At 33.4% G+C, this 14686-nt stretch overlaps 1 protein-coding gene and 1 long non-coding RNA gene across 3 annotated transcripts; both read left to right on the forward strand.

The window, feature by feature from the left end:
• Positions 1-2364: 2364 nt before the first annotated feature.
• On the forward strand, positions 2365-11196 carry LOC105971940 (wax ester synthase/diacylglycerol acyltransferase 11). Of its 2 annotated transcripts, XM_088819237.1 has the most exons (10): positions 2365-2582; positions 2853-2967; positions 4225-4317; positions 8932-9054; positions 9206-9799; positions 9907-9973; positions 10069-10193; positions 10276-10494; positions 10572-10709; positions 10812-11196. In XM_088819237.1, the coding sequence occupies exons 4-10, from the start codon at positions 8965-8967 to the stop codon at positions 10974-10976; spliced, it is 1398 nt and encodes a 465-aa protein (XP_088675363.1). In that variant the 5' UTR covers positions 2365-2582; positions 2853-2967; positions 4225-4317; positions 8932-8964; the 3' UTR covers positions 10977-11196. The 2 variants fall into 2 exon arrangements, with proteins under 2 accessions (XP_088675363.1, XP_012852330.2); XM_012996876.2 differs by lacking the exons at positions 2365-2582; positions 2853-2967; positions 4225-4317 and having other exon boundaries at positions 8385-9054.
• Positions 11197-12598: 1402 nt separating this feature from the next.
• LOC105971638 (uncharacterized) lies at positions 12599-14147 on the forward strand. The gene is made up of 4 exons (XR_016031647.1): positions 12599-12999; positions 13095-13701; positions 13768-13834; positions 13965-14147. It is a non-coding gene; the product is annotated as an uncharacterized LOC105971638 (long non-coding RNA).
• Positions 14148-14686: the final 539 nt, after the last annotated feature.

Consider the following 14686-nt stretch of genomic DNA (forward strand, 5'->3'; position numbering starts at 1 on the left):
ATCGAATTTGGTCTGGTACCAAGTTCAGATCCTATAAATTTGCACCAACTTAACATATCCGAAAACCAGAAACCAGATTGAGACAATTCTTGAATTAATAAAAAGTTAGTTAGAGTTTAACTATATTGAACCTAACCAAGAACTTTACAATCATTTTTTCACATAATTCAAAAATTATTTGTTCTGTAGATGACATGACAATTGATGGCTGCAACTTGTAAAAATGGGGCAGGATTGGGGTGTCTGCATTACAACTGTAAATTAAATAGCAAGAAGCATGGCAATATAAATTTAGTTTTACTGCAGTAAATATCATTAATTACAATTAACAAGCATATATATATATAGAGAGAGAGGATAATGATTTTCGGTGTTTAATTATTATTCCTCCAATTAAGTAATTAATCAGATTTTTACCCTAATTATTTGATAACATGATTTTAATTGTAAAGTAAGTAAACGGTAGGTGAAGAAAAAAGAACATAGCATGTGACAGCGAAGGGTGGGGAGGTGACACAAACAGGACCGATCTAAGTTTGCTATATATCTTATCTAATTATAAATCTATACAAAATGGCTATTCTTACAGTTGTCGCCAATGCTATTCTCTATATATATACTTTTATTGTTTATGGTCAATATTTAGTCAACGTCCTTTTATCATCTCAATTAACAATAATTCATCCTATCATGTTTTTTCTGTATTGTATCATGATTAATTTGATTTGAGTAGTATTTTCTTTCATAGATGCAGCTAATTATGATGTTTTTTTCTTTTTCGTATCGGTGGAACCGAACGAAAGATGGAGGAACACCAAAAATAAGACTGCAAAGAAAAATAATTTACCGTGTTTTCTTTTGCGTTGGAAGTGCGAGGAATAAAAAGAAACACCACATACAAGATTGCAATGATATATCAAAACGAGCATTGATCTAGTGTTTTCCGTCTCGGTAGAACCGAGCAAAATATAAAGAAACGCACAAAGAAAAATACTTAAGAAAGTATCATGATTACTTTAATTTGTGTATTATTATTTCATAAAAATACCCTATTTATACTAAGGTGATCCGGCCAGATTTAGCACGATCTAACAAGGCAAGACCCAATTGAATTGACTCATGCCCAATTGAATTGGGCTCATACAAAAAGAGAAAATAAAGCCACGTGGTACAGACGAGTTGGAGATATCCGACGAGCAGGATCTCGCCGACGAGCAAGATCTCGCCGACGAGCAGGATCTTTCCGACGAGCTGGAGATGTCCGACGCGCAGGATCTCGCCGACGAGCAGGATCTCGCCAACGAGCAGGATCTCTCCGACGAGCATGAGATATTCGATGAGAAGGATCTCGCCGACGAGCAGAATAACTCAAACGAACAGGATCTCTCCGACGAACAGAATACCTCTGACGAGAAGGATCTCGCCGACGAGCTGGAGATATCCGACGAGCAGGATCTCTCCGACGAGCTAAAGATGTCCGACAAGCAGGATCTCGCCGACGAGCAGGATCTCTCCGACGAGCTGGAGATGTCCGACAAGCAGGATCTCGCCGACGAGCAGGATCTCGCCGACGAGCAAGATCTCGCTGGCGAGCAGGATCTCTCCGACGAGAAGGAGATATCCGATGAGAAGGATCTCGCCGACAGAATACCTCTGACGAGAAGGATCTCGTCGACGAGCAGAGTAACTCAGACGAGCTGGAGATATCCGACGAGCAAGATCTCGCCGACGATCTGGAGATGTCCGACGAGCAGGATCTCGCCGACGAGCAAGAGATATCCGACGAGTAGGATCTCTCCGACAGGCAGAATACCTACGATGAGAAGGATCTCGCCGACGAGCAGAATAACTCAGATGAGCTGGAGATATCCAACGAGCAGGATCTTGCTGACAAGCAGGATCTCTCCGACGAGCTGGAGATGTTCGACGAGCAGGATCTCGCCGACGAGCAAGAGATATCCGACGAGCAGGATCTCTCTGACGAGCAGCATACCTTTGACGAGCAGGATCTCGCCGACGAGCAAAAGAATCCGACGAGCACAATACCTACGACGAGCAGGAGATGTCCGACGAGCAGGATCTCTCCGACGAGAAGGATCTTGCCGACGAGCAGAATATCTCCGACGAGAAGAATAACTTAGACGAGTAGGAGATATCTGACAAGCAGGATCTCTCCGACGAGCATGGGCCACCTCATAACTTAATCAACTAAGACACTCAAAAATATCTTGGTAACATAAGTGCTAAGATTTAGAAAAATATCATGGATTTGAAATCACCCAATTAACGGAATTAAATGAAACTAATGACATCCGAAGGGTTTCCTCTATAAATAAATGGTACTTAACCTTCAAGGTAGGCAATTCTCACATAAACATTTTAACTTTTTTTTACTGAATATATTTTAGAATGAGAGCCTTTGAGGTGTTCTGACTTGGGCGTCGGAGTGCTAACGCCGGGAGCACCTCTCCCGGTACTTTTGCAGGTCCACGATGAACAGACCCAATACGAAATGGTTTTGAAGGTTCGGAATTCCTTGAAGCGGAGAACCCAGCCGCATCATAAGGAATATACGTCATCAAGTTACAATCAAACTAGAACTCATAATCTAAATATAATCTATAATAATAATAATAATAATTTAGTAACACCTGAAAATATAATGACAACAATCTCTTCCTCATAAAAATCTCCAAAACTTCCATTTAATGTTAGTATTTATTTTTTCCTAATTTCATCAATAATGGTACACATGAAAATTCAACACAAGTTTTTGAATCAAGAAACGAAATAGAAAAATAAAGGGGGCCAACCAATAATTATTTCTGCATATTTACATTTTCTATTGTCAGGTGGGGGGCACAGCAAGCTTGTTACAGCACCAGCCTAATAATTGTTACTATTTTACAAATGGGTCCCCAGATTTTCATTGATTTACCAATTATTCGGTGTGAATCGATTGATAAGGTTTGGTCATTTCTTTCATTTATGTGATCAATTATTAACCAAATGTTCTGCTTTATCATGATTTCATAATTTATATATATATATTTTTCAATAATTTCTATTATATATAGTGATAAAACATTTTGAATTTAAAAGATGATGTGTAAAAATCATAAGTACGTTTGAGTATTTTATTTTATTTTTTCTATTGGGCAAAATTAAATATTGAATTAATTCGGGACCATTTAGGGGGGAATTAAGGCCTATATGGCTAAGGCAATCAAGCCCAACATTATTAGTTGTTGGCCTGTCATTTTATTGATTTAATTTTAAACTTAATTACTGATTTTTTAATTATTTATACAAGAAAAAACTATTTAGACGTGTAAAAGAGCCCAACATCATTTGTTTAAGATAAAAAAGGGGGAACAAAATAAAAAAAATAATAACTGCATTGACCCATTAATTATCGACCAACCTGTAATTAATTAATTAATTAATATAATATTATTGAGTCACACAATTTAATTTCCATCATGAAAAAAGAAAAAAATAGAAAGGAATTAAATGTCACCTAATATTTTCATGTGGCAGTGTTTTTGTTGAACTGTCCACCTCTGTCTAACGGATGATCCTAAATTAAGTCAATGTTTTGGTCACATTTTGTTCCTTAACTCCTCAACATCTTATGCTCCATTTTCTTACTCTAAACACACGTATACATATACTTACATATATATATATTCATGTGTTTAGAGAGAGAGAGAGAGAGAGAGAGAGAGAGAGAGAGAGAGAGAGAGAGATGGGCTTTTTCTTATTAGTGGGTTAATAGTTTTGAATGTGAGATGGGCTTTATAGCCCTAATACAAGTTCATGGGTTTAATAGTTGGCCTTATTTATAAAAATGGACTTTATATATTTCTTAAAGGCCCCCAACTAAATAGTTTTGCAGTGGGATTTTTTGTGGAAGAAAATGAAATAATGGAAAGTCTTGAGTTTAACATTATCGTTTAACTTATTACCTGCATCAAACGAAATCGTTTTTTTTTTTTTTTTTTTTTCCGTATACTTTTCTACTGCTTTGTATTGCATAGCAAATTTTGGTATCATTATTTTCATGATATATTTTTTTCCAATCAAATATTTGTTTTCATAATGAATATCACGGATAAAGTACTAATTAACTTCAAAATGTATCTTAATATATGGAGTATTAATTGTTTCAATATAAATTTAATTAAATACTCTCTAATTGTAACTTACGACGTCTAGTTTTAGGTTGATGCAGAAACTCACATTCATTCGAAATGCAACCGGCAAATCGCCCCCGTGAAATAGCTCGCAAATTATTACAAAACCTATTATTCCCTAGTGTGAGCATGTTTGACAAACTTAACCTTGAATTAAATGGCATATATTTTTCTATGTTAAATTAATACAATTTTTTTAAAATAGGGAAGTCCTTCCAGAAGTTAAGAATGCAATAAATGTTGGGTGAGGTACAATTATAATTAGGGATTATTTGAGAAAACCCCCTCATATGACATTTACAATTAGAGGGGGTCCATTTATTTTTCCACATTTTGAGATAAATCCATTTATTTAAATATTATATTATTAAATCATTATAATCCTATTATACCCTTCTTAACCTAGTCGTGTACTCATCTAAATTGAACCGCCGTTAATCTATCGTTCTTCGTCTATCTTCATTTCTGCTCTCTCTCATTCTATAACACACAATACTCCCCTCCCCCTAATAATCCGGCCACACTTTCTCCGCCAACTAAATCGTGACCTTCTCCTCGCTTAAAGCCGCCGACGACCATCGATGGAAGATCCGATTCCAATGTTGTCGGCGGATGGTTCGCTCAAAGGTGTATTAAGGTTTCCTCTGCCCCTCTATTTTCTCTCCATCGCCGATTTTTTGGATTTTTTTCATGTATACCGTCTGGTTTTTCTCCGTATACGACCTTAAGGTGAAGCAAAATGCGGAATGAGTGCCGCGAACAAAGAGAGGAAGGCTGTCAAGGAAGAGAAGAAGAAGGCGGGGGACGATTGAAAAAAGGGTTCCTGAGAAATAATTCCGCCAAATATTGGTATGTCAAATTATATTTTTTGCCCTAGATGATGCTTATTATATTTGATGTATTTTGATTTCAAATTTATTTTTTTGGTTTTGTTCATATTAGTTGATTTCGTGACAATATATGTATATATAGTAGTCTGATAACTAATTATGATAAATAGATGATTCATATGATTTGAAAAATTAATACTAATATAAAAGATTAAGTTCAGTAGGATAGAGAATAGTTAAGTGATGGTTACAAATTTAATTTTCAATATTTTACTATCTATCATTATTGTCAAGCTCTATAATTAATATTTAGTACTTCTCTTGATTTTAAATATGGAACCATGTTTTTGTGAGTAGGGGATAAATTTGATGTCGTCCGTCATTGTCCACACTTTGGCGGAGGTGTTGTTTGATGCCAACACGCCACCGTCGTTTCTGGATCTTCTTCGTCGTCCTCATGATAGAGAAGAGCAATAACCTGCTTGTGGTCAGAGCCACCAACCACCGCCTTCATACCTGGCGATCCACGTAACGGCGCCAAGGCAATATAGGCACTGCCACCGATCAGGTACGTATTCATATTTGTGGATTTCATTCCCCCTTTGAGTGTGTGTGTATATATATATATATATATATACTAATCTTTATTTATGAAAAAAAGAGAACTCCATGAAAAAAAACTTGATCACATGAATAAGAATTTACAGTCTTAAAAAACTTGATTCGCAACCTAACGCTTATGTATAAAATGGATGTGTTTGACGAATGTATTCTTCAGGACGTCAATGCGCTTACTGTAAATAGTGGTTTTCGAAATCTCACGGGACAATAAATAGTGGTTTACGCTGGTGTTACTCAATATATCTTACGTTTTAGTAATTCATGTGTTCTGGTGTTAAAAACACTGTATGAGTTGATAATATACATGTTACTGTTATATTTAATGGTGTAAGTTTACTCAATCCTTACGTATTAGTGGTTTTTGTTTTTGTTTCTATGTGACAGAATATGGACATAAAAGAAGGAGATTGAACAAAACGGCACGTACAACTTTAATTTGGAGTGGTTATGTATGAGCTATTGATGGGTCGAAAAATTGAGGAAAACGAATCGGATGGGGCTCGATTTGATGTTGTACTCATCTCCATGTATATTTTAGATCGCCGAAGAGTGGATTTATAATTCTCATGAGTAAGTAAATAGTGGATTATACTTACAGTAAATAGTGGATTTCAAATGTAAATAGTGGATTATACTTACAGTAAATAGTGGATTTCAAATTCAGGGAGTGAATAGTGGATTTTAAACTCAGACAGTGAATAATGAATTACGTTAATATTACAGTGGTTTACGACAATTTAACAGTGAATTTTACTTTATTTTTTTATATTTTTTTTATAATGGATGTTGATAAATTTTTACAAATATGTAGTGGATTTCATTTTTTGGTAAACCTGCTGGAAATAAAATGATTTTTTAAAAAACTGAAATTTTCAATAAGTTTATAGTGAATTTTCGTAATAGATAATGTTAATTAGTTAGTGGTTTTCGAGAAGCTTATAATGGATTTTCGTAATGACTACGTTAATACATAGTGGTTTTCGATAAGTTTATAATGAATTTTTGTAATGAAATACATTAATTACATAGCGGTTTTCGTTAATTACATAGTGGTTTTCGATAAGTTTATAATGACTTTTTTGTAATGGAATAAATACATTAATTACATAGTGGTTTTCGTTAATTACATAGTGGTTTTCGATAAGTTTATAGTGGATTTCAATTTGTTAAAAACTTTGTTTTTTAAATCAAAATGTCAAAAGAGAATTTAAAAAAAAAAATCAAAATTGAAATCAATTTTTAAAAACGAAATTTTTTTTTTTATAAAGAAAATCAAAATTTATAATTTCTTATAAAAAACGCTTCAGAATAAAAAAAATTAAAAAAAAAAACACACACACACAATTTAATCAAAACTTTAAAAAATAATTTCTGCAAAAAAAAAAAGTGAATTAAAAACAGAATTAAAAAAAAAACGTAATTTTTTTTAATTGAAATGGTAAGATTTTTGGAGAGATTTTGGGGATTAGGCGGATTTTTAGGGGAGTTAATTTGGGAAAATAAATTAAACATTAAAATTCAAAAATACACTACAAGGGTAATATAAGTATTTTGCTATGGGAGGGGTTATCCCAAAAATGGAATTATTAATTGGACTTATCCCTCTTAGAAAATTGAGTGAGGGGGTTATCTCATATAACCCCTTATAATAATTGCTGACAAGTAAGGAAATTCAGAGAACATGTCACACAGAGGGTCCCATTAATCAGAGGTCTTATTATAGTTACCTCAACAGCTCAAATAAATGTTTACGTGGACCAATTGATTTAAGATGGCTTTTTAGTATCTTTTATTTCCCACCAAAATAATTATATATTTATCTTTTCGGTGAAAGTTGGAACTTAAATCATTTTTTTTTCGAAGTTTTTTAATACCAAAATTCATGATTATATTAAACCATATGTAATATTTTTTCTTGAATTTCTAATGTATATATATATATATAATATATATATATATATAGATATATATATATATATATATATATTTATTTATTTATTTGTTCTAATAATAAAATATGTATTGTTTTAATAATAAAAGAAATAAATCTGAAAAAATCAATTGGAAAACTGTCCACGTGTCAATGCATTAGTGGAGTTCTAAAGTCAAAGGTTACGGTACGTTGCTTGGTTGTATGTATGTATCTCCATATTTCAACATCTTTGTGATACAAATTTGACTTTTCATCATCTTATTATCCATGATTCAATTCACAATGAATACTTGTTGTAATTAATTAATGGAAAGCCCACAATACCCATTGATATATATCGTTGACTTTCATTAAAAATTGCATTGACTATATATATATATATATATATATATATATATATATATATATATATATATATATATATATATATATATATAACTCATGTCCCTAATTAGGATTAATAAATATTTATGTGGTATTTATTTTAAGGTGATAAATGGAAGAAGAAAAAAAAATATTTTAATTGATTTTTATAACATTTAAAGCTCGACTCATCAAAAATTTCGAAATCTAGCATACTGTCGCGCCTAAATTAAAGTGGTATTGATTTGAAATATCAGTTCCATGCCTAGTCCAATCAATGGATGTATTTTTGGATTAATTATTACTAACATGTTCATCGATCTATTTTCATACCTAACTTGCAACCCAATCCTAATTGCATGCATGTTATGTTTACTGTGCTAATTAATGCATCACATTGATTCTTCTCTACAATTAATATTTATTCTACTATATTTGATATATCACTTTCTACACCATATTTATTTATTTATTATGTCTTTAAGTTATTTTTTCAATCAATTACTTTATCGGCGTTTCTTTTTAATCGTCTCTTTAATTAGTCATTAAACATTTTTTCGTATCAACTATGTATTGTTTTACAGTTTCAAAACACAAAATTAGTTTTTTTTTACAACCAATTTTGCCCTGTATCGATCATCTATGAGTATATACGTGTAGAGAAATTAAAAAAAAAAAGTACCATTTAATAAGTTTCTTAATACATGTACAAAACAAAAATAGGCTTTTCAATTAAAATAAATACTATGCTTCAATATGATTATTAATCTGTGTGCATCTATTTAAAACGACGCTTAAAAAAGAAACAAAAACAACGTACCAAGCTACAACTAGCTCGCTACACTATATAATAAACATGGCCATGTCTTAACATGATATATTCAGTATAGCAACGAAAAAAATCCTGAAGAAATAATAAAAGATGTCACGAAACGAAGAAAAAGATCACGAATTAGAACCGGTTAGCCCGGGTGCTCGATTAATGCAGGCACCGGGCCTTAATCTCTGTATAATAGCAGTCATGGGTTTTACTACAAAGATCGATCCAAACGTTTTCAAGAAAGGTTTACAAGACACTCTCATCAAACATCCTCGTTTCTCCAGTTTGCTAGTAAGTCCATATATATATATATATATATATATATATATATATATATATATATATATATATATATATACATGCATGCACAAGTATTGTTGTCTGATTTTTTTTTTTTTTTTGTGATTTTTCTTGTACTGAAATATTATATATATATGAAAAGATTGTGAAGAACAGTAAATTTACGTGGAAAAGGACAAGGGTAGAAATGGAAGAACATGTATTCGTGCCGGATTTGGATCCTGAGATGGAATATTCCGGCGACGAGTTCGTGGAGGATTACATGTCGGCTCTTTCGACAACTCCGATGGACATGAAAAAGCCGCTGTGGGAAATACACATACTGAACGTGAAAACCTCCGACGCGGACTCCGTGCTGGTTTTCAAGATCCACCACTCGATCGGCGACGGCGTTTCCCTCACCGCACTGGTTCTCGCGTGCGCCAGGAAAACCTCCGACCCAGAATCCCTGCCGGTCATTTCGTCGGCGGCGTCGGCCAGAAAACGGAAACCCGACGCCGCCGTGGATAAGGGTTTTCTGAAGAGGGTGTTTGTCCTTGTTTGGACGGTGGTGTTGGTTGTTTTCAACACGTGTTCTGACTGCCTGCTGTTCTTGGCCACGGTGCTGTTTCTAAAAGACAAATGGACTCCGATAAAGGCGGCGCGTGGGGATGACGCGCTGTCGTCCAGGAAGAGATTTGTCCACCGGATTATTAGTCTTGACGACGTTAAGCTTGTCAAGACAGCCATGAATGTTGTAAGTATATATATATATATATATATGGTTTTAAGGTATGAAAGTAAATGTTTCTGATCACACACTGTTACTGTGTGTTTGTGTGTTAAAATTGAAAAATATTGGAGAGCATTAATGACGTCATATTGGGAATCACAGAAGCTGGCCTTAGTCGTTATCTCAACATGAGATATGGTGAGTTTTGTGCACCCTAATTTTATTTTATTAAAATATATAATTATTAACTCGATTTATTACAATCCATCTATTTCTGCCATGCATGCATGCAGGGAAAATTAGAGAAAATGTAACTGATCAAGAAAACATGGAAAAGAGTAGTAAGAATCATTTGCCAAAAAATCTTTGCATTAGATCAGCTGTTGTATTTAACCTCAGACCATCTGCAACTATCGAGGTACGTACGTACGTCATCCAGTACGTACCAGACACGTCATTTTCCATTAATTAATTAATAAATTAATATACGATACATGCAGGATATGGCGAAGGTGATGGAGAATGCGAAAGAATTAAAGGGAACGTGGGGAAATTTAATAGGAATTTGTCTACTTCCACTCACTATTTCTCTGCACGAAGAGGACCCCCTAATTCACGTTCGTAGAGCTAAGTCTACGATGGACGCCAAGAAACTTTCGTTAGGCCATAAATGCGCTTTCGCCGTAATGAAGCTAATGATGTTTTTATTTGGAAACAAGGTAATTAATATAATAGTTAATAACCATCTTCAATTATAAACATTGTTACATATATGTATATGTACATATACATACAGATAGCAGGAGGTGTGTCGAGGAAGGTTTTTCAGAACACGACGCTAACATTCTCGAATGTGGTGGGACCGGAAGAAGAGATCACTCTATTTGGTCATCCCTTGTCTTACATTGCACCTTCTGTTCATGGTTTTCCTCAAGTAATTAATTAATTAATTAAATTTATATAATCTAACTAAATAATTTATTCAATATTAATTGTAATTTGGAAGTATTACATATGTATATGTATATGTATGCAGGCATTGATAATCCATTACCAAAGCTATGGTGACAAGCTAATAATAGCGATGGGTGCCGACGAAAAGTTGATTCCGAATCCTCATCAACTTTGCGATGATTTCGCGATTTCTCTTCTAAATATGAAACAAGCTGTCATTAAAAAAGGGCTTGTTCAATTTTGCTGAAAGCTGAAGACTAGTGTGGATTTCTCAGCATTACTATATAATATATAATCTATATTATATGTTTTTATTTATTTAATTATGTTAATGAAGAATTTTCTCAGCCTTAATTAATCATATTTATGTTTCCTAAGAGTGTGCAATTAATGTGGCCCAATCGCATGGGGTCAACTTGGGCCGGTTGATATTGTGATTTATTTGGAATATAGAATCTTTATAAGCATTGGGCCCACAAGGAATATTTGATCATTTTCTTGATATTTATAATTGACATGCTATTAGGTTTATTTTGGACCCACACATAGTTCCATCAAGTGTAGATATACAAAGTCTGAATGTCCTTACCCGCAAGGGTGGCCTAGCGGTTGGAGCAAGAGAGTTTGGGTCAATTGACCCAAGTTCGAATCCCCTTGCCAACGGTCGAGCTTGTCACACATGGTTAGCCTAGTGTGGTTTACATCTCTCGTATGGTTTGCAAGCTATTATACGAGAGTGTAGGTTTACCCAGTGCACCTATATGGTTGGCTGCGGGTTCCTGCATTACAAAAAAAAAAAAAAAAAAAAAAAGTCTGAATGTCCACGTCATAATGTAAGACATGCACCTATATGGTTGGCTGCGGGTTCCTGCATTACAAAAAAAAAAAAAAAAAAAAAAGTCTGAATGTCCACGTCATAATGTAAGACAAAGCGTTAGAATTTGGTCGATTTATTAGGGGTGTTCATACGGTCGTTAAACCGGCCGAAACGAAAAATTCGGTTCAATATTCAGTAACGATTTTTCGGTCAAATTTGATCGGTGTGATTGTTATTCATTTCGGATCACAATAAAAGAATAAAATTAATTTGAACTCATTTAAAAATATAAATCATCAAAATTCATTATAATACGTTTACACCGAGTCATCTGAATTCTTTTATCCAAATATTTCCTTTAAATTCACATCCCTTTGTTTCTTTTTGCAAATTTGAAGAATTTCAAAATATATACAACATCTTTTATTGTATCCATTTTTGAGGATACCATACGATATTTCTGGATCCACCACTGAATCAAACCATTCAAATAAAACAATATCATTTTTTTGTTATTATTGCACGACGTCTTTCATGATCATAGTACAATATAATGCATCATGATCCAGTAAGAACATATTCATTGACGAAGAATAATGCTAATTAATGTAATAAATTAAAAAAAAAATATCAAACTATATAATAAAATTAAATATTGTTCTAGTAGTAGGTAGAAGTAGTTATTCATTGTCACCTCAACTATAATGACTTTACGCACCAAACTCGCCCAACTTATACCAAATCTTTCCCTATACTAATATGTAATAAATATTAAATAGTTACATACAATACATCCAAAGTGTATATGGCACATTAATTAACTGCTCAAAAGTCATATCCAATAAAATTCCAATTTTACATAATTTATTTTTATTTAAAATATATAAAGATCTTGATTTTATTATCTAAAGTTGAATGAAAATTTTATAACTACATTCTGATATATTAATTTAAATGGAAACATACCAAATAGTAACTACTAAAAAAATCATTTATCCAAAAAATTAAAAAAATAAAATAAAAAGGGCTAACATAGGTAAATTGAAACATAAATATAAACGTTACAGCTAGCTTTTCGACGACCGTGTTCTTCATTAACTAATATGTACAATCTCGCCTAACTTTCACATACTAGGTTATATAATTCATAAACATTAATTTCCATCCAAATTAAATTAATACTTCATTAATATATATATATATATATATATATACACACACACACACACACGCACAAAGACTTGTATGAATTTCACATACAACAATAATAATGTCAACAATAATGGATGAAAATGAAGAGCCTGCTAGCCCGACTGCTCGAATGATGCAAGTACCGGGTTTCGATATTTGTATATACGCAATCATGGGTTACTCGACACTCATCGAACTCGATTTGTTCAAGAGTGACTTGGTGCAAACCCTCGTCAAACATCCTCGTTTCTCCAGTTTGCTCGTAAGTATCTTTCCATATATATATGTATGTACATTTTAGTGTATGTATAAGAATTATATTTTGCAAGTTGTTTTTTTTTTTAATGAATCGATTAGGTTGCGAAGGATAAGAAGGGTGGCAAATATTCGTGGAAACGAACAATAGTAGACATTGAAAGACATGTATTTGCTCCGGATTTGGACCCGGACATGGAATCGCCCGACGAATTTGTGGATAATTTCGTTTCACGTCTATCGAGAGAAAAACTTGACCCCGCAAGCCACTACGGGAAATGCACGTGCTTAATGTGAAAACATCGTCCGCAAATTCGACGGTGATTTTCAAGATTGACCATTCGATTGGAGACGGTGTTTCTCTCATTTCATTTATACTCTCGTGCGCAAAGAAAACGTCCAACCCTGAATCTGCACCCGTTATGCCATCCAAGAAACCTAAAATTAAAATTGATCGTGATAAGAATAATAATATTGGATTGTTGATGACGACGAAGAAGTTATTCTAGTCTGTTTGGATAATGTTCTTCGTTTTTTATTACACTTTGATTGATTTAGTAGTGTTTTTGGCAACAATATTGTTTTTCAAAGACACGAAAACCCCTATTAAAGGAGCAAAAGGGGTCGAAAACTCTCCCAAGCGATTTAATTTGTTCATCGGATTGTTGATCTCGACGATGTTAAGCTCGTCAAGAATGCTATGAATGCGGTATGTGTACTTGCCCGTTTAATTATGTATTTCATTTCTTATTTCTTATTATTTCTTTTAATGTAGACGATCAATGACGTATTACTCGGAGCAGCAGAAGCCGGTCTTAGTCGTTACCTCAACATGCGATACGGTGATCAATTTCCCTAATAAACTTTTTTTTTTGGAGAAAATTTCCTAAATGAACTTATAATTAATGTTTGTTATTCGTCAATTAAATAACCGATCCATCACGAATGACATCACAAATCGGAAAAATGTAGAAAACGTTGCCGACGTCATAAAGAAGAAGAAGCGAACCACTTATTTACCGAAAAACCTTCGTTTTCGATCCGCCATGACTTATAAACCTTAGGCCATCACCAACGGTTGAGGTAAACATAAATATTTTAAAAAAACTTTAATATAAAATAATTAATATATGGCACATGGTATAATTATGCAGGAGTTGATTGAAGTTATGGTTAACGGGAATGTGGGGAAATTTGGTAGCATTTGTCCTTGTTCCGTTAACTACTTATTTGCAAAAAGACCCCTTAGATCACATACGTAAATCAAAAGCTACCATGGATCGAAAGAAACTATCACTTCAACCCAATTGTGTCTTCATGATACTCAAACTAATCATCAAATTATTCGGAACCAAGGTAAATTTCCATCACTATTTTCACAAAAAACGTAAACTTTTAATTTACCTTAATTTCGTTAATATTTCAATAAATACGATACATACAGGTAGCTGCCAAAATAACGAGTATAATTTTCTACAGTACTACGGTAGCCGTGTCTAATGTGATGGGCCCACAAAAAGACATCGTTTTATACGGCCATCCTTCGTCTTACATTGCTCCCACTGTTTCTGGATTTCCTCAAGTGAGTGAAACTACCTTTTTAATTATTTTTTTGAGTACTATAGGTAATTAATTTTATTCAATGTGATATATATATATATATATTAATTAATTTAATTGTTGCAGGCATTGAT

The sequence above is a fragment of the Erythranthe guttata genome, chromosome 6 (assembly GCF_056151865.1).
Source record: "Erythranthe guttata isolate IM_541 chromosome 6, IM_541, whole genome shotgun sequence".
NCBI lineage: Eukaryota > Viridiplantae > Streptophyta > Magnoliopsida > Lamiales > Phrymaceae > Erythranthe > Erythranthe guttata.

Excerpts from the sequence above, each read along its gene's own strand:
- LOC105971940 (XM_012996876.2), top strand. The coding sequence starts at position 8,866 with ATGTCACGAAACGAAGAAAAAGATCACGAATTAGAACCGGTTAGCCCG. Across the intron at positions 9,974-10,068 it reads TTATCTCAACATGAGATATG|GGAAAATTAGAGAAAATGTA; the intron begins GTGAGTTTTGTG and ends GCATGCATGCAG. Across the intron at positions 10,710-10,811 it reads CTGTTCATGGTTTTCCTCAA|GCATTGATAATCCATTACCA; the intron begins GTAATTAATTAA and ends ATATGTATGCAG.